Below are 25,387 nucleotides of genomic sequence, written 5' to 3' on the forward strand. Positions count from 1 at the left end.
GTCCCTTTTCCCTCGGAAAAGTAACTCCGGGCGCAGCGTGTTGGAGCGGCAGCGCGACTCGCGACGGTCCCCGGAGTTCCCCTGCCCGGACTTGGAAACTGCACCCGAGCCGCAGCTGCCAGACCCGGGCGTCCGCGCCCCCACTCGGCGCGGGCCGCGTCCCCGCCACTGCAGCTCCCGGTCCCGGCCCGCGCCACCGCCGCAGACACTCACCGAGAAGCCGGCCCAGAAAGGGCAGGAGTGGCGCACGCGGGCCGAGGTGGTGAGCGCCAGCGCCGCGAAGCTCACGGCCACGATGAGGCATCCGAGCGCCATCTGCGTGGCCCCGAGAGCCAGCACGATGCGGGAACGGCCCGGGCACTCGCGCAAGCGGGACAGGCTGCGGGGCAGCGCGTGCGGGCGCGGTGTGCGGGGGCCGCCGGCCGGAGGCATCGCGCCCCGCAAGCTCTCTCCGCGCTGCGCTCCTCACAGAGGCGCCGAGGCAAGTTGCGCCGGTTGCGGGGACCGCCTCCCCGCGGACAGCAGAGGCTGCGACGCGCGGTCACCGCCAGCGCCCCGGGCCGGGCAGAAAGCCGGGCTCCCGCAGCCCGCGCCGGTGCCCGCGCCCATGCCACCGCCACTGCGCAGGGCCCGCCGGCCGCGCTGCGCCCTCTCCCGCTCGCCCGCTCGCCCGCCCGCCCGCGCGCTCCCTCGGCCGAGCGCGGGCGCGAGCCTCCGTGCCGGGTGCGAGCTGCCGCGGGCTTCGGGAGCGAGCCCAGCCGCTGCGCGCTGGGCCCGGGAGGGAGCGGGAGCCGGAGCGGGGACCAGGCGGGGAGCCCGGAGCGGGAGAAGTCGCAGGTGTGTCCTCCGCGCTGGCGCCTCCTCCCGGTCGGTGGAGGAGCCCGAGGAGAGAGCGGACTGCAGCGTCTCCACAAGGGCAAGGGAGCCGGCGGGCTCCGCGGGGAGCCTTTGGCTGCGGCTTGGGAGCCGGGCTGCGGGACCTATGGCGTTGAGGGCCAGGAGCCCTGGCATGTGCTTTTCCTGCTCTGAACCCCAGGCGTGGTGGCCTCCAGCCCCTCTGCAGAGCAGAGACTAAGATAAGCCTAGGCGCTTTCTTGCAGTTCTAGAATCTCCCCCTAGCAGCCACCTAGGACACTCCGGGCACGCAGTTACCTTCTATCCGCCTTTCCTTCGCGGGGCTTTTTATAAAATAAGTCCCAAGTTTGAGCTTTAAAACAATATGCAAAACGAGTGTAAATATGGACATAGTAACAACCTAATAAATCTCCCTATACTCCCTCTTGCCAACAGTTTTAATAACGACTGGTTTCCTTGGAATTGCAAGGAAATCTGGAAATTCGGTCGTCGTAATGGCTTTGTGGCCCTGTTGATGAGACAGCTTTAAACCTATTAACGTTGAAAGGGGCCTAAAGTGTTGGAAGTATGAAAGCTTGGCCGAAAAATAAGAAGCAAAGTTGAAAAAAGATAAAAGGCAAAGGCCAGTCTCCCGTGGCCTCTTGGCAGGACTTATGGAGGCCCACCCCCAGCCCACCCCACGCCCGCCGCAGTTGGATTGGAAATACTGAACAGTGTCCTGAAATATCTCAATTGCTGGTGCTTGAAATTTCAGCGTTAGAGATATTGATTCCTTTGGGGCTTGACGAGCCTCTATTAAAATGCAAATTCCCCTTGAAGGGGCAATAGCTCAAGCCTTTATCAGCCAACACCTTACCAGGGATGGGATTTATTTTCCAATTTAACTGGATGGCCAAGGGATGAAGAGAGAGGATGGGAATCCCAGGATAAAGTGGCTGACCTCAAAATATTGGCCTGTGACCAACTGCTGCCATCTCTCCCAGTTCTCTGTAAAATGAATAAGCCCCTCGCCAGGTGTTTGGAGCACTCTAGCACTAATTCCAATTTCCTGGAGGTATTTTCCCTCTAGAAGTTCTCAAGGTGACATTTTTGTCAGCTTGACACAATATCAAAGTGTGATACTGGACAGCCCTCATCTCCCTCACCCATTCATGCATTCTTCGGAAAACCTGTTCCGACTAGGGGTCTAAGCAGGAGCCATCGTTTAAGGCTCTTAGGGGAAGGTGCCTCACTGAACAAAACAAGCGGATGCCTTGCCTCTGACACATCAAAAGAGAAATAATCAGCATAACAAATGAGCAAATTATTTAGCTTATCCACATTGTATACTAGTCAAAATTATGTTAAACCCCGACTGTTTGCCAAAGAGAAGACTTGAGACAAGCAAAAGCAGACAAGCCCCCTCCCCCCCCCCCTGGGGGGGGGACTTTTGATCTCCTGGGGACTTTGTCAGCACACTGATAATTGCTCCAAAGTCAGTTGCATCTGTGTTCAGTGGGATAAAAAATGCTGCTACACCTGCCACCCCACGACGGGAAGGAGCTTTCTGGTCACACTGTGGTCCAGAGGCTATTGCTATTAGCTTGGTGTGTGTGCGTGTGCGTGTGCGTGTGCGTGTGCGTGTGCGTGTGCATGCGTGCGTGCGTGCGTGCGTGCGTGCGTGCGTGCGTGCGTGTGTGTGTGTGTGTGTGTGTGTGGTGTAAGGGGGTAAGCAGTGGTAGTAGGTCAAGGGGTTGGGAGAGTAAGGAAGGACAATGGGGTGGTTGTGGGGCAAGGGGTGGTAGTAGATTGGGTTAAAGTGGAGACTTGCAGACATAGAGATGTTGAGGAACTGTGGGCGATGGTTTGAACACCATAAAGTGCTAGGGGTCTGTCTCTAGGAAACTGTCATTTATTAATTAACTTGCTTCCGAAGTAAATGTAGATGTTTTTTCCATTTATGAGTGGCATGCCAACAATTCTGAGAAGCAGGAGGCGTGAGTGAGATGAATTACAAATACCTACCTCCACTGCAAACTTTGACATGGAGAGAGCCAAGAGATTGATCCCAAAATTAAGCTTACTTTGCTGTCCTAAAAATTAGTCCCATTGGTTGAGAGAGAGAGAGAGAGAGAGAGAGAGAGAGAGAGAGAGAGAGAGAGAGATTGGAACAAAATAATTTGACAACAAACAATTTGTGAGTCAGGTAGCCCTCCGAGTCGGAAATGCAGAGAACTCTCCTCTACAGCACCAACAATATGGAAAAAAAATGAAAAGGGATGCAGAAAAATAGCAACCAACCAAAAGGTTGGTGGTTTCCAAATGCCTCTCCTGGTGACGACTGAACTAGAGGGGATGCCATTATCAGGCCACAGAAACTCAAGTGTTAGACATGTCTCAGGAAAACAGAAGAAGAACTCAGCTTCATTTTGGCATTTCAGCATAAGTGACGCCGTTCTGGTTTGGTTGTTGACTATGGTGGCTGCAGTTATCTTAGAATCTGGAGTTATAATTAAACTGAGTTGATTTCATGGGCTTGAAGCCATGAAGAAAGAAGGAAGGGAGGGACAAAAGAGAGGGGGGAGAAGAGGAGAGAGAAGAGGGAGAAGATGGTACTACCGTGAGCCTACCCTCTTGCTCTGATCCTAACAACTCACCGACCCCTTCGATCCTCAGGATTTGTCTCCTATAAAACACACCATGCTGTTACAGCAGATTGGGCAGCCTCCAGAACCAACTTAAGACAACTTCTTTTTCTCCTTGGATCAGACGAGACTAAGTGACTAAAACCATTATTTTTTGGGCAAAAGAAAACAGATAGCTAAACTTCTTGGTGAAAGGCAAGTTGCTCACCTCTTTTGCTGTGAGAAATTGAGTAACATTGACCAAATGTCTCACCCTGCCATACAATTCATTCCATTCTTGCTCCTTTCGGCATGTACCTTTCTATAGATATATAAGAAATAAATGTACCGTTTTGTGTCCTCTCTAAGCAAGAAGAAACTTGTACTCAGAGCCTCTACCCTCAACAAGCAGTGGTCCAAGGGACACCCTCTTCTGGGAATGGAAAGCTAGCAACATCAGTTCAAGGTGACTTAGAACAAGATAAAATGCTTTGGACTGTTTTCTTAAATATATGAAAGAATTATGTAGAAAACGAAGAGACATCATGCCAAGATCCAAGAGAGGAAGAAACCAGCAAGGTGGGTGAAGACAGGATTAAAAAGATGAGTTTGCATTCAGAGGTTTCCAGAGCTGAAGACTGGGTAGTCCAGTTCCCTGCTTTGCTATGGAACCCCAAATGGCTGTGCCATAGAAGTAAAACTGCCCAGAAAGTTCAAACACAACCTCCAGCAAAGACAATCCCACATTACACAACCTTCTAAGAGGAGACAAAAGCATTAGGAAGGCCTCTTCAGAGAGAGTAACATCTTCCTAGGGCTCGAGTTACTTCTACAAGCACTGTTCCAAACTCCTTCCCTTAATGCCTTCAACATTTATGAAAAAACTACAGCTAATCTCATACTCAATGTTGAAAGACCAATTTTTTCCCAAGATCAGAGCTGCAACAAGAAAGTCTGCATTCATCATTTCAAGTCAACATTGCACCAAAAAGACCAGACATGAACAGAAAATAAAAGCATCACAATTAAAAAGAAAGGCACAAAATGATGTCAATTTGTGGATGACATTATCCTATATATAGAAAATCCAACAAAATATACATGTAAGCTGTGAGGTCTAATAAGTCCAAACAAATTATAAGGTGGGAGATCCACACATAAAAATTAGTTGTGTTTCTGTACCCCAACTATGAGCAATCTAAAAGGGAAATTAATGAATCAGCTCCATTTACAGTAAGATCTAAGTGAATACAGTCCTGTGACTATGTATTTAAGGGGATAAAAGTCTTATACCTCCTAAGTCACAAAGCACTGTTGAAAGAAATTCAATCTCTGAATGAACAGGCATACTATGTTCAAGGATTAAAATACAATATTAAGATGTGAATATACAAGTGATTCTACAGAACCGACACATCATTATGACAGCAGCATCTTCGGCAGAAATAGAAAGACAAATCTTCAAATTTACATAAAAGTACAGAGACCACAAACACCAAGAAGATTTCTCCTCCCCCACAAAAAGGAAAACTCACACTTCCAGATTCCTAAGCTTACTACAAAGCTGTAGTAATCAAAACAATATGATACTATCAGAGGAGAAAGATAGACACCATAGGAATAGAATTAAGAATCCATAAATAAATCCACACATTCAAGACCAACTGATCTTTGAGAAGGGTGTCAATTAACTACCATTCAACAGGGAAAAATAAACTTCAACTGATATTTCTGGAACAACTGTATTTTCATATACAAAATGAAAAATATGACTTCAATTTCACATCCCATACAGAAATTAACTCAAAGTGCATCAGAGCTCTAAATAAAATGAGCAAATCTATAAAATTCATAGGAAGACAATATTGGTATAAAACTTCATGGCCATGGCTCTGAATTTGATTCTTACATATGTGATGTAGTTTGAATGTTCAGCATCCCACAAAGGCCCATATATTTACGGGCTTAGTCCCCAGAGTGGTGCTGTTGGGAGGTGGTAGGACTTTTAAATTTAGGGCCTTGGAAAAGTTGTTAAGTCATCAGACCATGAAGGGTATGCCATTGTAATAGTGAACCTCGCCAGGCAGTGGTAGTGCATGCCTTTAATCCCAGCACTTGGGAGGCAGAGGCAGGTGGATCTCTGTGAGTTCGAGGCCAGCCTGGCTACCAAGTGAGTTTCAGGAAAGGTGCAAAGCTACACAGAGAAACCCTGTCTCGAAACAACCAAAAAAAAAAAATAGTGAACCTCGACTCTCATTTAATGAACTCTAGCATCACCCAGGAGACCAGCATTTGAGCATGCATGTGGGGCATTTATACTGTTGTAGAATAATCTTTCCACTGTGGGTGGCACCATTCCCTGGCTGAGATCCTAGATGTATAGCAAGGAAAAAGTCCTCAGAGCATAGCATTCCTTGCTGTTTCCTGGCTGTGGCTACATGCTTTAAGTTCCTGGTGCTCTGACTTCCTGGCCGTGGGGGAGAGTAACCTACAAGTATGAACCAATATAAACCCTGTCTTCTTTAAATTACTTTTGTCTAGATATTTCATCACAGTGGAAGGGAAAGAAACAGTTCAGGAAGCAGTACCAGAAGTGGAGTTATTACTCTGACTAACCTAACCATGTGTTTCTTAGACCATTGGAACTACTGTGTGGCTAGAGTGTGGAAGAGTTTGGTACTTGGACTTAGAAAAGCCTATCATGCAGAGTTTAATGAGCTATTCTGGTAGGAACTTGGAAGACAAGAATTCAAAGGAAGGACCTGCGAGATAGTTCCGTGGGTAAATGTATTTGCTACCTAACGGTGCAATCCTGATGACCTGAGTCCAATTCCCAGAGCCCGTGAAAAGGTGAAGAGAGATGACTCCACAAAGTTGTCTGCTAATCTCCACATGTATACCATGCACTTCTGTGTGTGTATGTGTGTGTGTGCTCTTGAGCACATGTGTGTGGCCTACACACACACACACATAAACATACACATGATAACAGAAATAAACATTTTTTATCAAAAAAATGCCAAGAGAAATGCAGACCATAGAGGCCTGAATCCTGAAGTTTCACAGGCGAACACAAGACTCTATTAGGAACGAGGCTTCATGATATATGCTGTCAAAGAAACTGACTGTGATCTGCCATGTCTTGAGAACTTGAATGATGTTGAACTGAAAACTAAGGGACTAGTTGGTTTGTCAGAGAAAAGTTCAAGACAGGAAAAGCCTTCAGGCCAGTGGTAAGAAAGCAGCTGCAATCAATACATAGACCAGTGCCACTAAAGAGACTTCTGCACTGCACTGGGATATTAGGAGAGATGTCCTCAAGATAAAACCCCACCCATCTGAGACTCTACCATGGGAAGATCCAAATTCATTTGAAAGAAGGAGGCCTGAACTAAAGGGTTCTCGGCTCCTCAAAGATATCTGAGGATGTGTTTCCCACAGCTTAGCTGTGGTCTAACGCAGCTGTGGTCTAAGGGGGCAAATTGCATCTCAAGCTTGGCATCAGAACTTGGCAGCATCATTCACATGGAACTTCCCTGGGAGGTGTGAAAGATGCAAGATTAGGGGGATCATGGAGTCATGTTCCACTGGTTCAGTGATCAGCAGGGGGCAGGCAATGAGTGGCATGGTTGGAGTCCTTGCAAGAAGATCCTGAGAGACCACCGTGTGAAGCTATGAAGGTCAAGTTGAATTTGTAATTGGGACCCCAGGATATTGGAGATGCCAGAACCAAAGAACATCCACTGAGGAAAACTGTAGTCTTCTCTATGTAGATTTTACTTTATGACTATAGTCATAAAAGCCAACCTAAGAGAGAGACTATGTGAGGTGCAGATAACAAAGCTGGGGGGCGGGGAGGGCTAGCTCAACCCTTTGGAGCCCAGCCAATGTAATCAAGGGCCAGACATGGTGTTACAGGATTTGGTTTTAACCATGCTGAATCTTGGACTTCCTTTGGTCCAGTCATGCCTTGTCATGCCCCAGTTCTTCCATTCTGAATGAGGATATTTATTTGTGCTCTTGTATGATGGAAAGAAGTTATTTATTTTTTATTTTGTAGCAGTTCACAGTTGGGCAATCACCTCAGTCATCTCAAACAAGATGTTGATTTGGGACTGTTAAACTGTTGGAATTGAAAAAAAACTGTTGGAATTGTTAAAGACTATGATCACTTTTAAGGTTGGACTATAATTTGCATTATTTGATAAGCATGGGATTCTGAGGACAAGGGATGAGCAGCTATTCTTTAAATGTTGTCTTTGAAATTCAAATTGGCAGGGAGTGGAGTTGTGACAGTTGTGACAAGTCAATGTAATCATGATGAACTCTAGACTTGCCTGGGAGACCAGCCTCTGGGCATACCTGTGGGGGATTAGGTTATCTTGATTAGGTTAACTGAGATGGGAAGACCTGTCCACTGTGGGTATCACCATTCCCTAGGCTGGAATCCTAGACTATATAAAAAGCAGAAAATGGTCTCAGCACAAGCATCTGTTGTTTCCTGTTTCCTGACTGTGGCTGTGATGCCTTAAGCTCCTGCTGCTGTGACTTCCCCATGATGGACCACAACCTGAAGCTGTGAGTTAAAATGACCCTCCCTTGCCCACATTGCCTTTGTCGGGGCATTTTATCATAGCAACAGAAAAAGAAATCAAGACAGCCCTCAAAGGAGTTTGTGGAGCCCAGCACTTCCATTTTTCTCCTTTATTTTCTAGAGATGAGGGTTGCTGCACCACGTAATCCCTGCCACTGTCATCTGGGTGCAATCGGATAGGTGACTCAGAGGCACCCCGAGCAATGAATCCACTCTATTTTGCAATGGAATCTGAAAAAAAAATAGACCAAGGTAAACCCATTCTCTTTATAAACTAATTATATCAGGTATTTCATTATAGTAATAGTGGACTGGTAAATTATAGAAACAAAAACAAGAGCAATGCAGAAAAAATTAGGTAAACCATACTCAAGGAACTAAATCTTTTTATGATCCAAAGAACATTATTAAGAAAATTAAACCCAGAAAATAATATGTGCTGGCAAGGATAAGGGGAAATAAGACAAGTTGTACATTGATATAACATAATAGAGCCATTGTTGAAAATGGCTATAAGAATTCCCCCAACAAAGCTAAGAATAATTATCCTATGATTTAGAAAGGAAGTATGTACCTCTGGGTACATATCCAAAGGAATTTGAAAGCACAGACTCAAAGAGATATTTGTACATTCAGGTTCACAGCAGCATTGTTCACAATAGACAACTCAACTACCCAGTAACAAATTAGTGGAAGTCTGGGAGGTGGAACAGCAGGAGAAACACTTGCTACACAAACTTGATGACCTGAATTAGGATACCCAAACCCATGTCAAAGCCAGAAGAGTGTACAGGCATCTGCAATTTCAGCACATCTACGAGGAGATGGAGGGCTGAGATGGGAAAACTGCTGGGAGCCAGCTACCCTGGTGTATGAACAATAGCAGTGACTATCCAGAGGACCCCCACACACAAACAAGGTTGAAGGCGAGAGTGGAAAAACCAAGGTTGCCCTCTGACCTTCACATGCATACCTGCCATGGCACATGCACACACACACGATAAATGAGTGGATCAAATGTGATATACACACAAACAGAAGAATAGCATTCAGCGTTGAAAGGCGGGAAATTCTGATGCACGGTGCATCGTAGGCAAGCAAGTCTTCAGCACATTACGCTAAATGAAACAAACCAGACATAAAAGGACAAACAACCATTGTGTTTCTAAGAAGAGCCTGGAGTAGTCAGATTCATGGAGAAGGAAAATAGAATGTCTGTAGCTGATCACTGGAGGAGGAAACAATGGAAAGCTGGTATTGAATGGGTACAGGGATTTTGCTGGGGAAAATTAAAAACTTACACTGCATATGATGGTCACACAACAGTGAGTTACACTCTATTGCCACAGGATTGCTTACTTACAGATGATTAAAATGGTAAGCTTTGTGTTAAATGTATTTTACCACAGTAAGAAAGGGGCACACTGAAATACCATTTTATATGCACTAGAATGGCTATAATTTAGAAAAAACAGAAAGCAATTATTGGGTAGGCTGTGGAAAACTTGAAACCTGTTGCTTTAGCGACTTTGACTAGTGAAGCTGGATAACAGGACGATAGCCCCTCCTAGGTATGTGCCTACAGGAACTGGACTGAACCACCAGCATCCCCTGCTTGTCTCCTCCAACTCTGGAGTGTGTTGGCTCAGACAACCACTGTGGGAAGTTGGAAGCGTGAACACCCCAGGGCACTGATGGAGAAGAGCGTCTGTATGAAAGTGGCTTGTTTCTATTCTTGCCTTTAAAAAGAGCTATCTTTTTGCATAGCATTGCCATAATAACTGAAAGACAACTAAGTCAGTGATAACCAAGCTATAATATGTAGAACCATGGAGGTTAGGTATAGAGTGATGGACTGGGGGGTGGGGCGGGGACAGATCTCTTTCAGAAAGGGAAATAGAATAAATAATTATGGAGGGATGAGGGGACTGGAGCAAGAGGACCAAGTGGGGAGGGGGAGGGAAGAAGAGGATGAGAAAGGGAATACAGGAAGTGACAGCTAAAACTAAGGGCCATCTGAGGAGCAGTATTGAAATCTAATACAATCAATGCTTCCTAAAGTATATAAATACATGAAGGAGATCTAAATAAAATTGCCAAATATTGAGACAGAGACATCTCTTATCATCAAATGAAGCTGCAAATACCAAGATTGGATTATATCTAATTGAACTTTTATCTAAAGGGGTCCCCAAACAACATAGTCTTGTTGCCAAGACTATAGGTTGTTCTTCACACACTGATGGCAAGGCCCCATTGCTGAAGACAACATCTACACTGAACATGGAGAAGTTGAGCAGGTACCTGCATAGAGCCTTTGCCCCTACATTCTAGGGTCTTTGGTTCAGGAAGGTACTCTGTAGACTACCAAAGGAGAAACAAACACAATCTGAGCCACAAACCCTGTGATCTACAATGCAATCCTGCATGCAAGATATGCTAGAAAACGATGGCGTAAACCTTGTGGGAGTAACCAACCAATGTCTGATTTGACTGAAGGCTACTCCTTGAAATGGAACCCATACCTAACACTGTTTGGGTGATCAAGAATCTGGGATTAGATAGGACCTGGGAGAAAACAAAATGAAATGTAGCAGTAAAATGACTCCTAATGACATTCCGCTACACTCATAGATCAGTACCTTGCTCAGCCATCATCAGAGAAGCTTCCTTATAGCAAGCTTTCCTATCAGACTATCTTTGGACCACCAGCCCACAAATAATGACCTGGAGACTTATTATTAATTATGAAAGCTTGGCCTTTGCTTAGGCTTCTTTCCAACTAGCTCTTATAACTTAATTTAACCTGCTTCTATTAATCTATGTTCTGCCACATGGCTTTTACCTTTCCTCAGTATGGCGTGTCCGACTTGCTCCAAGTCTGCTGGCATAATACACCTGCCTAGATTCCTCCTCCTCTGCCTTTCTCTCCCCAGAAATCCTGCCTATCCTCTCCTGCCTAGCTATTGGACATTCAGCTTTTTATTACACCAATCACAGCAACACATCTTCACACATCTTCTGCAGCAGATGGGAACAAATACAGAGACTCACAGCTAGATATTATGCAGAGAGTGAGAGACCTAAAAGGGATGTCTCCATCAAATCCCTCCCCTCAAGACTAAGGGAATCCTGTGGAAGAGGAGGCAGAAAGAATGTAAGAGCCAGAGGAGATAGAGGACATCAAGAAAACAAGGCCCTCTAAATCAATATGAACAAAGCTCTATGGACTCTAGACACTGAGGCAGGATGCATATTACCTGCATGGGTCTGTACCAGGTTCTTTCTGTATATATTATGGCTTCCAGGCTCGTGTCTTTGTGGGATTCCTGTGTGTGCAACTGATTCTTATGCTTTCTTTCAGGTTCTTTTCCTTCTGTGTATTTGTTTTGTCCAATTCTGATATATTAATTTTGTTTGGTCTTATTATGCTTTGTTTTATTATTATCCCTTAGAAGCTTGTTTGTTTTTCTAGTGAGAGACAGAAAGGAAGTGGATCCAAATGGGAGGGGAAGTTGGGAACGGGGCTGGGGGAGTAGAGGGAGGATGACCAGGATGTATTATATGAGAAAAAAAAAAACTTTATTTTAAAGAAAAAGAAAAAATAACTAAAAGACAACCAAGTATCCAGAAAGGAGAACACTCATCCTGACGAACCCTGAGATATTGTTGCTTCATAGGCTCTTGATAAGATTTTAATGCACCACAAGTAGAAAAGGATTTTGCAAACGTTGGGAGCTGAATGTTGAGCAGCATTATTCCACTAATATTGAGCCCTGCCCAGCCATGCATGCCATCCTAATGTTCCTGGCACAGTCCTTCACAGATAGTGGTAGTCCACTCTATTTATTAAATTAATCCTGTATCCTAAGCTCTCTGTTAAAATGGAAATTCTTATCGCTTCCGAGCCGCTATTGACTAGGATTTTCTGAAAATCCCCTGAGAAATAACTGATGCTGGATTATCCAGAGAGGGTAATGAGGCTAAGAAGGAAGTTTCAGCTAAGTTAATTCAACTCGCATTATTAAATCAAGTTATTAGAAATCTATGTATTCTAATGATTTCATTAGAATAAGAAGCTATTCATATTCATACACACTGACTCTGACAAAATTATACATGAAGGAAATGTTTTGCCTTTAGGAAAACTATCAAAATTATGAACCAAGCCACATGAGACATTGTGATTCTCATCCATCAACTGAACAGAAAATAATGAAGTGAAATTTATCATTTGGATTTGAAGCATGAGAGTCACCTTCAACCAGAACCCTTTCACTGACAATTTTTTCAATGAAAAATGAAACCAAAGGGAAATGCCTTGCTTATGGACAAACAGGAGGGCTCCAGGAACACAGTCATCAGAATTCACTCATCTTTCCTGTCCGTTACGCTCCCCACAGCAGAGCACTGAGACCTACATGTCAGAAGGGGATGCCCTCTCCATGCATGTCATCTCTGGGTTGAATGGAACCCTGGGCCATCAGCAACTTCTCTGCCCACTCTCCAAGACGTTTCCCCAGGACTCTGCTCCAAAGCATCCTGTCCTTTGTTTATGCTTCCAGAAATCAGTGGGTCATTCTTGCTGAGGATGACTTTCTTCCACCCCTACCTGACTTTCATCTAAGCTTTGAGGCTTTTCTTGTATGGGAAAGGTAGGGTGGGAAAGTGGGCCAGGCAGAAGATGGGTCCACCCTGCTTCATGGCCTTGGCATGGTTCCACACCCTGCTGAAAGCACTGGTAGTACCCACCTCTTAAGTCCCTGTGGGAATTAAATGATGTGACAATGTAAAATCCTTACAACAGCACCTGGCATATGGCACACTCCAAGAGCCAATCATCTTTCTATTATTGTATCAGTTCTCATTCCTAAATTTACATCTCTGCGCTCCAGCTTCTAGCCTAGAAACAATGTGAAGAGACCAAAAGGTAACTCTGAATCTGCAGCAAGAAGAGGCAGCAAAAATGAAGAGACTGGGCCTGGAGAGATGGCTCAGTGGTTAAGAGCACTGACTGCTCTTCCAGAGGACCTGGGTTCAATTCCCAGCACCTGTAACTCCAGTTCCAGGGTACCTGACACCCTCACACAGACATACATACACTAATGCACATAAAATAAAGATAAATTTTAAAAAAAATGAAGAGACTGTTTTAGCTTAAATCACACATCCCCTAACACGCTGATGGTGGGAGACCTCAATACCCCACTCTCACCCAGCGGCAGGTCATCCAGACAAAACTAAACAGAGAAATGCGGGAGCTAACTGACGTCATACACCAAGTGGACTTAATAGATATTTATAGAACATCTTACCCAAACACAAAATAATATAATTTCTTCTCAGTGGCCCATGGAAGTTTCTTCAAAAGCAATCATATACCTGGACATGAAGAAAGTCTAAACAGATACAAGAAAATTGAAATAACATCCTGCATTCTACCTGACCACCACAGATTAAAGCTGGATATCAACACCAACAGAAATCTTACAAACTCATGGGAACTGAACAACTCACTACTGAATGAAAAATGGGTCAAGACAGAAATTAGGAATAAAATTTAAAACTCTCTAGAATTGGATGAAAATGAATATACAGCATACCCAAACTTCTGGGACACAATGAAGGTGATTCTAAGAGGCAAATTCGTAACACTCAATGGATACAAAAAGGAATTGGAGAGATCTCATACTAGTAATTTAACAGCACACATGAAATATCTAGACTCCTCAGCCCTAAAAGGGACGTCTCCAACAAACCCCTCCCCTCAGGGCTCAGGGAACCCTGTAGAAGAGGAGGCAGATAGAGTGCAAGAGCCAGAGGGGACGGAGGGCACTAGAAACCCAGGCCGTCTGGACACATCATCGTTGGAGCACCTATGCACTCGCAGAGACAGTGGCAGCATGCACAGGGTCTGCAGAGGTCTGCACCAGATGGGGTCCTAGAGCTGAAAGGGGAAGGGGACACATGCCCCCATCCCTAACCTAGAAGCTACCTCCAACTGACGGCTACCTGCAAGTGGAAAATTAGCTTTTTCCAGGTGGGTTTCACTGGGGAAACAAACCACTCTTAACGGCATTAGATGGCCACCATTAAATGAACTCAAAGGCATTTTGGAGGATCTTCATCTCATAATGTTAAGTCAGGGTGTTTGTTTGTTTTCTACCTTACAGGTTCTTTGTGTATCTATTACGGCTTCTGGTTTGGGTTTTTTTTTTTTTTTAATGGGATTCCTGAGTGTGCAATGGTATGTGGGGGGAGGGATATCTGTATGTGGGAGGTTTTGTACTTTTTCTTTGGCCCTTTTTCTTGTTTGGTTGTTTTGTCATATTCCAAATTCTTTGGTTTTTATTTACCTTATTTTATTTTATTATTATTCCTTAGATGCCTGTTTGTTTTCTAAAAAGAGACTGAAAGGGTGTGGGTCTGGAGGGGAGGGGAGGTGGAGAGGAACAGGGAGAGGGGAACCATAATCAGAATATATTGTATGGGGGAAAAGCTGCTCACTCAGAAGTTCCTCAAATAAAATGATCTCCAAACCAACACAAGCACAAATTGAAACACAATAAATATGGAAACACAACACAACATGATTCCTCAGAAGTATCCGGATTCCTTAACTACTAAACTCAAAGATATTGAAGTCTGCAAAATGTTGAAGATTTCAAAAGTTAATACTAAAAATTATCGGCTGACCTCCAAGAGAATAAAAACTAATCAATTAAATGCAGAAAGTGAAGAGGAAAGCAACATAGAGGAAAAGGTCACCAGCATGGGTGAAATAATCAACAATATGGAGAAAAATTCAGGAAAGAAATGGATATTTTAAAAATAATAGAAATTTATGAAGGGAAAACTCAATGAATCAAATAAAAAACTGAAAAAATAGCAGTAGACTTAAACAAGCAGAAGAAAACTTGTCAGGGATGGAACCTAAGATCGAGGAAAAGTTACATTTCAAACATCAATAGAGAAAAAAATAAGACAAGTATGGCCACCGTGTCCAAGAACTCTGGAATATCCAGAGTCCAAATAGAAGAATCCGAAGCTGAAATAAAATCTAAAGGCATAGAATATGGATTCAATGAAACTGTAGCAGGAAATTTCCCGAATCTAGGAAAATAAATCAACATTTAAGAACAGAGAGGCAGGTAGGGCAGCGCTAAACTGCAGCTACGTCCCTGGAGCTGCTGGGCACCCCAGGAGAAGCTGTGATTGATGAGGAGGTCGAGGGAGACCAGGAAGATGGCTTAGGGATCCACAGGATGACGGGAAATCATTTTTGGCTGCAGAAAATAGTAATCAGCCGTGCGGTGGTGGCACACACCTTTAATCCCAGCACTTGGGAGGCAGAGGCAGGTGGATCACTGTGAGTTCGAGGCCAGCCTGGACTAGAGAGTGAGTTTCAGGACAGGCTCCAAAGCTACAGAGAGAAACCCTGTCTCGAAAAACCCCAAAGAAAGAAAATAGTAGTCAGTGTTGCAGACACAGAAAAGGGACCTGGAAAAACGCTGTGAGCATGGAAGTAACGTACGTAACCTCCCTGAGTCACGGTCAGTAGGTTCTCACAGTCGCTGTGCAGTGAGTTCCAGCTGGTGAGAAACGACTTTTGGGTGTGCTTCCCACACATCGTTGCGCCACCTCTTCCAGAAAAGTGGACAGAGTTTGTGTAGCATAAAGTCTCCGCTGACAACATGGATCCAGACTTTGTGGAGAGACGACCGATAGACTTAGAAAACTTTGTCTTGGGGGGAGTCACTTCACATCATGTCCTTTGTAGAGACAAAAATCTTCTTCTATTTGTTTTTAATGAATGAAGGTAACTGGGGAAGACTGTGGATGAGACTGGATTTCAACTGAAGGCCGACTCCAGGTTAAAAGTTCTTAATGCAACAGTCAGAGGGAAAAACTCAGGCAGATTTCACTTAGCTGAAGCGCTACAGTACTAAGTTCGGTACCTCATCTCACATCTCCTTGGAGTAAGAGCCAGAGCAGGAGATCCACTCTACCGCGTGTGAAGGGCTCTAGCAGGCCCGATCACAGCAAACAAGGCGCCAGCAGGTCTGGCCTTTACCTCTCCCTTGCTAGATTAGATTACATTACAGAGCTGGCCATCCAAGGTCTGTTCCCTTATTTGGCCGCTTTCTTATGCCTCATTCATCTCTGAGGGTGATCAAAAAGGTCCAACTAACAAAACATAAAGGTCCAGTGATCAAAAATCCCATTTGACTACCCCAATTAAAATACCCAATCAGAACCATCCTAGCTCGTTCTAACGAAGACCTCCCCACTTTTCCTCTTAAAAGTAACCCTTTCAGAGCCATTTGCTGCTGTTTCTGCCCGATTCAGATTCAGCCACCTTGTCTCTTTGCCTTGCTTAATAAAGGATCTCTGTGTTTGGAAATCGGTGTTTGGGTGTGGTCTGTGCCTAATCTGGGCTCCAGAGGGGGAGAACCCTGCAACACACTGATCCCTTCAGTGTGTATAAAATGCATGGGAATCGTGGGAGAGTTTTTAGTGAATGGAATGCCATCCGAAAAGAATTGGGCAATGGACCACAGAGTGTTGGCATCACATGGACGTGTATGCATCTTCTACTGATGATATTTTGGAAGATGAAGAACACTATGCAGATCAGCTGAAGGAGTACTTTTTTTCCCCCAGAAGGTCTGTGCCTGAGCGCAGGATGCATGAGCTTATGCAGTTTGACTAGGAGCCACTGCTCAGGACTTGGCTTCCAAGAAACAGTCATGTGAGGAGCTGGCCACTGAGGCTGTGAGAACATTCTCATCGAAGGGAGTGACTACTGAATTCTTTGGTTGAGAAACTCCAGAGCATAGAGAAGCCAGAATAAAGATGCTAAACGAACAGATAAATGAAGGAGAACAGCAGCTGAAGTCTAGAAATCTGGAAGACAGAGAATTTCTGAAAAATGCATGGGCTGACACTGAATGCTTGGAGGCACAAAAGAGCTGGGACCTGTAGGAAGCCCTCATCAGCTGTGCCGTCAAATTTGGACCAATACTAAGGGATGCTTTAGCAAGATGTAATCCTGGGAATTGACTTTATCTTCCAAGTACCCCAAAGCAGAAACACATGTATAAAGAAACTCAGTTGCTATCTAATATACATCAAAACACACAGTAAATTGAACAAATCAGCTTTCTTTAACCTAAGTACAGTTGTGTTCATATAACACAAAAGGATACATCTTAATCAAGAATAAATATTACAATTTGAACTTTGGTGAACTGGTGTGGATTCCAAATCGTTAAGTTAATAAAATATTCCAACAGATTGTTTGGCCTTTGAACCAATGACTCAATGTTAGGATGTTAGTAGTTTCTCATGTGATCCCCTAAATGCCAACGGTCCCAGATCTTTCCATGTAGACCCTTCACCTGGTAGGACCCACTTCTGCTGTAGGGGTTATTTTATCTTGCCTTATAATTGAGTTGTTTGGTTTGGCAAAGCTCAGCAGAAACTTATTGTGAAATATGAGGTTTTCTTCTGTTCATAGATCTCTGTACCATCTGACGACACTAGAAAATGCTTTCAGTTTGTGTTCCACCAAAATTTTGATACGAGTCAGAAATTTTACAATGCCAGCAGTGAAGTCTCAGCTTCTCAGATATACAGTGGAATTAATACATTATTGTGATCCAGGAATGGCTATATGGAAATTTGTAACTGAGTAGTATTATTCTCAAATAATTGTTAACCTCAGCAACAAGTCTTGACTTCTTCTGCTTGGCTCCGCTCATATGGCATTTCAGGGTAGGAGACATACCTTTTCCATGTGCAAGACGCTCACAGAGCACGTGTGTTGATGCCTCCTTCAGTGTGCTTTTCTGTTGCCTCACTGTGATTTTTTTTTAAAGATAAATTATGTTGTTGTTGTTGTTGTTTTAATGTGTTCATGTTCAGGAGCCAAGCACTCTCACTCCGCTAGTTTGCAGAATCTTAAGTGTGCACTCATTATTTCCATAGTTTTACAACTATCCTCAGCTGGGCAGGTGTCTCCATGACAGGTAAGGTGACCTGCTGACATCCCACAAAACCCAAGTCAGAAGCTCATTTTTTAATAAAAGGGGGACCTGCAGGGCCTTGGCTCCCCTTTTGGGTAACTGTTGCCTTGCTTGCGGACCTTGACCTTGATATCCTCCCAATGCTAATTCCCTGCCAGATTCCACCCTCCTGGATGCTTAAGGGAAGTTCCTTGTCTGTGTATCCTGAATAATGGGCGTTAACAGCTTAGATGCAAGATTGTAAAACATCAGTAGCGAACTTCTGCCCTCTGGGGTCCTCCCATTGTGCTGTAAGCCTGTAATTAAGACCTCCTACCCACTTCAAGAAATGACATTTGACATTTAAAATTTTATATATATATATATATATATATATATATATATATATATATATATATATATTTGAATGAATACTGCAAATGTAATCTATGAATACCACAAATGTGATTAATATCATGAGTGTAATTTAAAAAATAAATAAATAAATAAATAAATAAGTAAGTAAATAAGTAAATAAATAAATAAATAAAACTATCTGTTGTGCCCAGATCCTAACCCCCAGAGAGACCACCAAGGACGAGCATACCAGAATGCAAAAGCAAGGTTTATCTGTTACAAGTCATGACAGGGAACTCAACTCAAGCCATCTCAAGTGAGGCAGAGGAGAGTTACTCTTTCTTGGGGAAGTTAGTTTTTATAGGCAAAACCCATAAAATTTCTTAGAGGGGAGGGGGTTAGTACGGGTCTATCCTTGATTGGTCCAGTTTTTCCCGGGCCTGGACTTTATCTTATTCTAGCTTATCTGTTTGCCCTGTCAGGAGTTTTACAACTCCTCTCCGGGTCAGGTCATGTTATCTCTGGAGAGGGGCATCTCGTGGTTAATTGGTTACCATCAGACATCCTGACTCTGTTCTTTTGAGTTCCTGGGGCTGGCGCCATCATTTCTGGGGACTTGAAACTGGCCTGGGTCTATCTATATTGAGATATCTTTGTCTAAGGCCCCCTTTTTGAGACAATAGAGTGAGGGTCTTGTTGTGCCTAGATCACATCCCCAAAGCCACCACTGGAGACTTTAGGTACAGAAGGCAAAAGTAAGGTGTATTCTAAGTTTACAAGCCTCCAGGGAGGCTCTTCCAAATCTCTCACTCACAGCAGAGAGGTTGGAAGGAGTGCTCCCCTTTCTTTGTGAGGCTAGTTCTTAAAGGCACAGACCATATAATTTATTTTAACCTGCCTTCCTTTTTAGTCTTTTGGTCGAATATCCTGACTGTGTGGGGAAAAGGGGTCTAAGTTCTTATCTACACTTAGGAATCCTGGTTTAAGCTTCTCTTTGTCTGTAGGGGATAGAGTGGGGAGTTTTACTGAGGTATCACACTATCCTCAGTACTGTTTAACATTCGATTTTTTTTCACATGTTCAAATGTTGCTGGATTTTTGTGCTCTTTGCCAAACATATAAAATAAATAAAGGATATGCCATGTTGATTTTTTAAGAAATTTAAGGTAAGTAGAATTGCAAAGTGGTGTAACCACAGGTGACCCTCCAGATGGCGTATCACCATCATAATGTCAAAAATACAGACTAAAAAGTGTTAACAGGCTAGACAGTGGTGGCACACACCTTTAATCCCAGCAATCAGAAGGCAGAGCCAGGTGGATCTCTGACTTCGAGGCCAGCCTGGTCTACAGAGTGAGATCCAGGACAGGCTCCAAAGCTACACAGAGAAACACTGTCTTAAAAAAAAAAAAAAAAAAAAAAAAGTATTAGCAGGTATAAGGTGAAGAGACCAACTCACACACAAATACATCCCAGTAGCCCCAGAGACCCCCCAAAGCCAGGAGGAACAGAATGATAGATTTTCAAGCCCTAAAAGTAAATAACTACTAACCAAGATTTCTATATTCAGAAAGGCCCAGAAAGACTGTCTTTTGAAATTAATGTAGAAAATAAAGTTTTTTCATATCTGTGTATAACATTCTGAACTAAAACAGAATGTTATATGCAGATATGAAAAACAGTCTCAATCAAAAGAGACTAGGAAAAAATAAATTTCGTGAAAAAAAATAGCTGAACACAGAAGATATGGGAAGGAATCTATCATGCACAACACAGAAAACTAGCAAAATGCAGATATTAATAGGGAGAAAGAAAAAGACAAGCAATAATCCATCCAGCTAGCTCTTCAGATTTGCCCTGGGTCCCGCATGATTGAACCCCTCCTGCCAGCCCAGCTCCATCTCTTGGGACTCTGCTTTCTGCAAACACAGGAACTTCTAGTTCCTGCCCGCTGCCCCTTTCGTCCTTTCCTTCTACCCCATCTCCATTTCATTTTTACTCTCCGCCTACCCTCAGAACGCTCTCCCAAGGACCCTACACCCACCACACTTAGCTGGGGCTCTGGAATGCCACTGCCACCATGCGTGGCGAGGGCTCAAACTGGGCATTAGAAAACAAAGAAGAAAAAACTCACACAACAATGATACAACCAGACAGCTACATGGAGAAACAACCCAAACATCATCACTCCAGGTGCCTAGATCCCAGTACAAAAAAAACACAAACATGAATGATCAGGGCCAGGAAATAAAGCATAAGACAATGGCTTGAAAGTAGCAATTGTAAATATATTTGAAGACTTAAAAGAGATATGAATAAATGCTTTAATGAAAACACAAAAAAAGTTGAGCGAAATAGTGAAAGTAATTCAAAACATAAAAGTGTAATTTAACAAAGAAATGGAATCACTGAAGAAAACCCACCTTTAATCCCAGCACTTGGGAGGCAGAGCCAGGCGGATCTCTGTGAGTTCAGGGTCAGCCTGGGATACCAAGTGAGTTCCAGGAAAGGCGCAAAGCTACACAGAGAAACCCTATCTCGGGGGGGGGGGGCACTCAGGTTATAAAACTAAAACCTCAGAAGTAAGTCTCATTAACAGATTAAAAAGACATGAAAGAGAGAATTTCAGGTGTTGAAGATCAGTTAGAATAAATAAATTCAATCAAAGAAAATGTTAAATCTAAAAAAAAAATCCAAGCACAAAACACCCAGGAAATATGGGACAATATGAAAAGAGCAACCTATGAACAATAGGTACAGAGAAGGGTGAGTAGGAACACAGGCCAAAGGCAAAGAAAGTGTTTTTCAACAAAATCATAGACGCAAATTTGCTCAATCTAAAGAAAAAAAGTGCTTATCAAGGTCCAAGAGGCATATAGGACATGACTGGAAAAGAAACTCCCCACAACCCATAATAATCAAACCATAAAATGTACAGAACACAGAAAGAATACTAAAAGCTGCAAGAGAAGCTGGGCCTGATGGCACATGCTTTTAATCCTAGCACTTGGGAGGCAGAGGCAGGTGGATCTATGTGAGTTCGAGGCCAGGCTGGTCTACAAAGGAACTTTCAGGGAAACTAGGGTTGTTAACCAGTGCTACACAGAGAAACCCTGTCTTGAAAAGGCAAACAAACAAAGCTGCAAGAGAAAAAGACCAAGTCAAATATTGGAATAACACTTGAGTTTTCAGTGGAGACTCTGAAAGCCAGAAGGGCCTGGGCATTTGTTTCTCACGCTCTGAGAAACAACAGGTGCCAGCCCAGACTACTATACCCAGCAAAACTATCCATCACAATCAACAGAGAAAGAAAAAAAATCAGGATTAAAAATAAGTTTCAGCAATTTATGTCCATCAATCCAGATCTACAGAAGGCATTAGAAGGAAAATTTGAGTCTGAAGAGGTTTTATTAGACCAAAGATGACATATGTAATAAATAATCTCACAACAGCAAAACAATAGGAATTAATAAACACTGATCATTAATAAATTCTCAATATTAATGGTCTCAATTTCCCAATAAAAACATGTAGGTTAACGGATTATATTAGAAAACAGGATCTATCTTTCTGCTGCATCCAAGAATGGCACCTTACCACTAAGGATAGTTAACCATCTTATGATAGAAAGTCCAAGCAAATTGAACCAAGAATCAAGCATATGTAGCTATTTTCATATATGAGAAAGGCTTAAAAGCAAAATTTTAATCAGAAGAGATAGGGAAGGGCACTACATACTTATTAAAGGAAAATCCAAGAGGATAGTTGAATTCTAGACATTTATGCACCAATCACAAGAGCACTACTTGTGAAACACTACTACAGCTGAAATCATGTATCAGCTCTCACACAGTGACAGTGGCTGACTTTAGTACCTCACTCTCACCAAAAGTGTGTTAACTTCAATCAAAAATCGCCCCCCAGGCTCAAATATTTGAAATCTTAGTTGCTAGGGGGTAGCACTATTTGAAAGGAATAGGAGGACTAGGAGGTGTGGCCTTGTTGGAGGAAGTGTGCCCTTCAGGGGGACTTTGAGGTTTCAGAAACCCATGCCAAACTCAGAGTCACTATCTCTGCCTACAAATAAAGAGGATGTGTCTCTCAGCTACTGTTCCAGTCTGCCTGTATGCTTCCATATTCCCTACCATGATGATAATGGACTAAACTTCTGAAACTATAGCAAGCCTCCAATTGAATGCTTTCTCTTATAATACTTGCCTTGGTCATGGTGTCTCTTCATAGCAAAAGAACAATGACTAAGACATTCAGAAAATCAAAATAGAGAAATTCTTGAGTTAAATATCATATATAAATGGACCTAACAGACATCTACAGAACATTCTACTCCAACACTAAACAGTATACTTCATCTCAGCAGCCCATGGAAGTTTCTCCAAAACTGATCACAAATTAATACACAAAGCAAGAATCAATAAATATTTTTAAAAGTTGAGATAAAGTCCTGAAGCCTATCTGACCACCACGAATTAAAGCTGGATATTAACACAATTGCAGAAAATCTACAAGCTCATGGAAGCTGAATGAAAACTGGGTCAAGACAGAAATCAAGAATTAGAAGCTTTTTAGAATGAATGAAAATAAAAACACCACATAACCTAAACCTTTGGACACAATGATGTCAGTCCCAAGAGGAAAGTTCATAGCACTAAATGCCTATGTTAAAAAAAACAAAAACAAAAATCCTGGAGAAATCTCACACTAATAACTTAATGACACACTTGAAAGCTGTAGAAAATCAATAAGAAATAATACCCCAAAAGAGTAGAGGAGAAAAACAAAAATCAAACTCAGGGCTGAAATCAATGAAATACAAACAAACAAACAACCCAAAGAATCAATAAAATGAAAAGTTGTTTCTTTAAGAAAAATCAATAAAATTGACAATCTTTAGCCAAATTAAGCAAAAGACAGAGAGAGGATCCAAATTTATACAACTAAGGATGGGGGAAAAGGAATTTACAACAGACAAGGGGGGGATTCAGAAAGCCATAAGGACGTATTTTAAAAATCTGTAACCCACCAAAATGGAAAGTCTAAAAAAATAGATGAAATTTCTTGATATATCCAACCTACCAAAGTTAAGTCAAGATGAAATATACTGTTTAAACAGGCCCAAAAGCCCTAGTGAAATAGAAACAGTAATTAAAACTATCCCAATCAATAAAAGCTCAGGGCCAGATGGATTCCGATCAGAAGTATACTAGTTCTTCAGAGAAGAGCTAACACCAATAATCACTCCTCAAATTACTCTGCAAAAGAGAAACTAAAGGAACATTTTCTACTTCATTTTACAAAGCCACTATTACCCCAATACCAAATCAACACAATGAGTAAACAATAAAAGAAAATTATGGACTAATATAATATCCCTTATGAATACGGATTTAAAAACTCATTAAAATACTTGCAAACCAAATTCAAGAACACGTTAAAAAATATCCTCTATGAACAAGTTGGCTTCATATCAGAGATGCAAGGATGATTCAACATACATAAATTGATAAATGTAATCCACCACATTATACAAACTGAAAGACAATAATCACATGATTGTCTCACTAAATGCAGAGAAGACATTAGAAAAAAATCAAACATCCATCCATAACAAAATTTCTAGAGAGACTAAGGATGCAGAGGACATACCTCAACATGATAATGGCAGTTTACAGTAAGCCCACACCTAACATCATCCTAAACAGAAAGAAAGTCACAAGTATTTTTACTAAAATCAGGAGCACAAGGATGTCTGCTCTCTCCCTATCTATTCAATACAGTAATTGAAATCTTAGAGCAATAAGACAACTGGAGGAGATCAAAGGGATACAAATAGAGAAGGAAGGAGCCAAAGCATCCTTATTTAAAGATGATACTATCATATCATACATAAAAGACCCAAAAAACTCCACCAGGAGACTTCTACAACTGATAAACACTTTCAGCAAAGTAACAGTATACAAAATTAATACACAAAAATCAGTAGCCCTCCTATATAAAAAGGACAAAAGAACTGAGGGAAAAAAATCATTGAAACAATGCCTTTCACAATAGCCTAAAACAAACAAACAAACAAACAAAAACCCTCTAATCATACTAGTGAAAGGCTTGTATAATAAAATCTTCAAGACATTGATAAAAGAAATTGAGCCAGGCGGTGATGCACACCTTTAATCCCAGCTCTAGGGAGGCAGAGACAGACAGATCTCTGTAAGTTCAAGGCTAGCCTGGTCTACAGAGTTAGTTCCAGGACAGTCAGGGCTGTTACACAGAAATACCCTGTCTCAAAAAAGATTAATTAATTTTAAAAAGAAACCTAAACAAGAAAACAAATACCTCAACTAATACACTCGGGACCCTTTTCCTCCTGGATTGTCTCCTGCAGCCTTAATATGCCTTGTCTTACTGTAATTTGTTATGCCATGTTCAGTTGCTATCCCTGGGAGGCCTGCTCTTTTCTGAAGGAAAACAGAGGCAGAGTGGATCTGAGAGGAGTGGGGGGAGAAGAAACTGTGGTCAGGATATATAGAAAATAATAGGGCACAGAACTAAGCAGAGAATGAAACACACACATCTAAGAAACAAAGATATGTTCAACATTCTTAGTCATCAGGGAAATGCGAATTAAAACTACTTTGAAATTCATTTTATATCAGTCAGAATGGCCAAGATAATAAAACAAATAACAGCACATGCTGGTGAGGATTCAGAGAAAGGGGAACACTTTTTCTTTGCTAGTGAGAGTGCAAATTGATACAGACATAATGGAAATCAGTGTGGGAGTTCCTCAAAGAGCTGAAAATTGACTTACCACAAAATCCAGCTACGCTACTCTTGGGCATATACACAAAGACTCTACATCTTGCTACAGATACTGGCTCATCTATGTTCATTGCTGTTCTATTCAAAATAGCCAGAACTTGGAAACAGCCTAGAGGTCCATCACCTGATGAACT

At 42.5% G+C, this 25,387-nt stretch overlaps 1 protein-coding gene and 1 pseudogene across 1 annotated transcript in view; one reads left to right on the forward strand and one right to left on the reverse strand.

The window, feature by feature from the left end:
- Entrep2 (endosomal transmembrane epsin interactor 2) overlaps positions 1 to 641 on the reverse strand; it is a 421,062-nt gene extending 420,421 nt beyond the window's left edge. Inside the window, exon 1 of the mRNA XM_042277565.2 lies at positions 214 to 641. Within this exon, the coding sequence (XP_042133499.2) occupies positions 214 to 432 (219 nt within the window). The 5' untranslated portion in view covers positions 433 to 641. The remainder of the gene's footprint in view (positions 1 to 213) is intronic.
- Positions 642 to 14,641: 14,000 nt separating this feature from the next.
- LOC102925466 (sorting nexin-4-like) lies at positions 14,642 to 17,115 on the forward strand (annotated as a pseudogene).
- The last annotated feature ends 8,272 nt before the right edge of the window (positions 17,116 to 25,387 follow it).

Source organism: Peromyscus maniculatus, chromosome 1 (genome assembly GCF_049852395.1).
Source record: "Peromyscus maniculatus bairdii isolate BWxNUB_F1_BW_parent chromosome 1, HU_Pman_BW_mat_3.1, whole genome shotgun sequence".
NCBI lineage: Eukaryota > Metazoa > Chordata > Mammalia > Rodentia > Cricetidae > Peromyscus > Peromyscus maniculatus.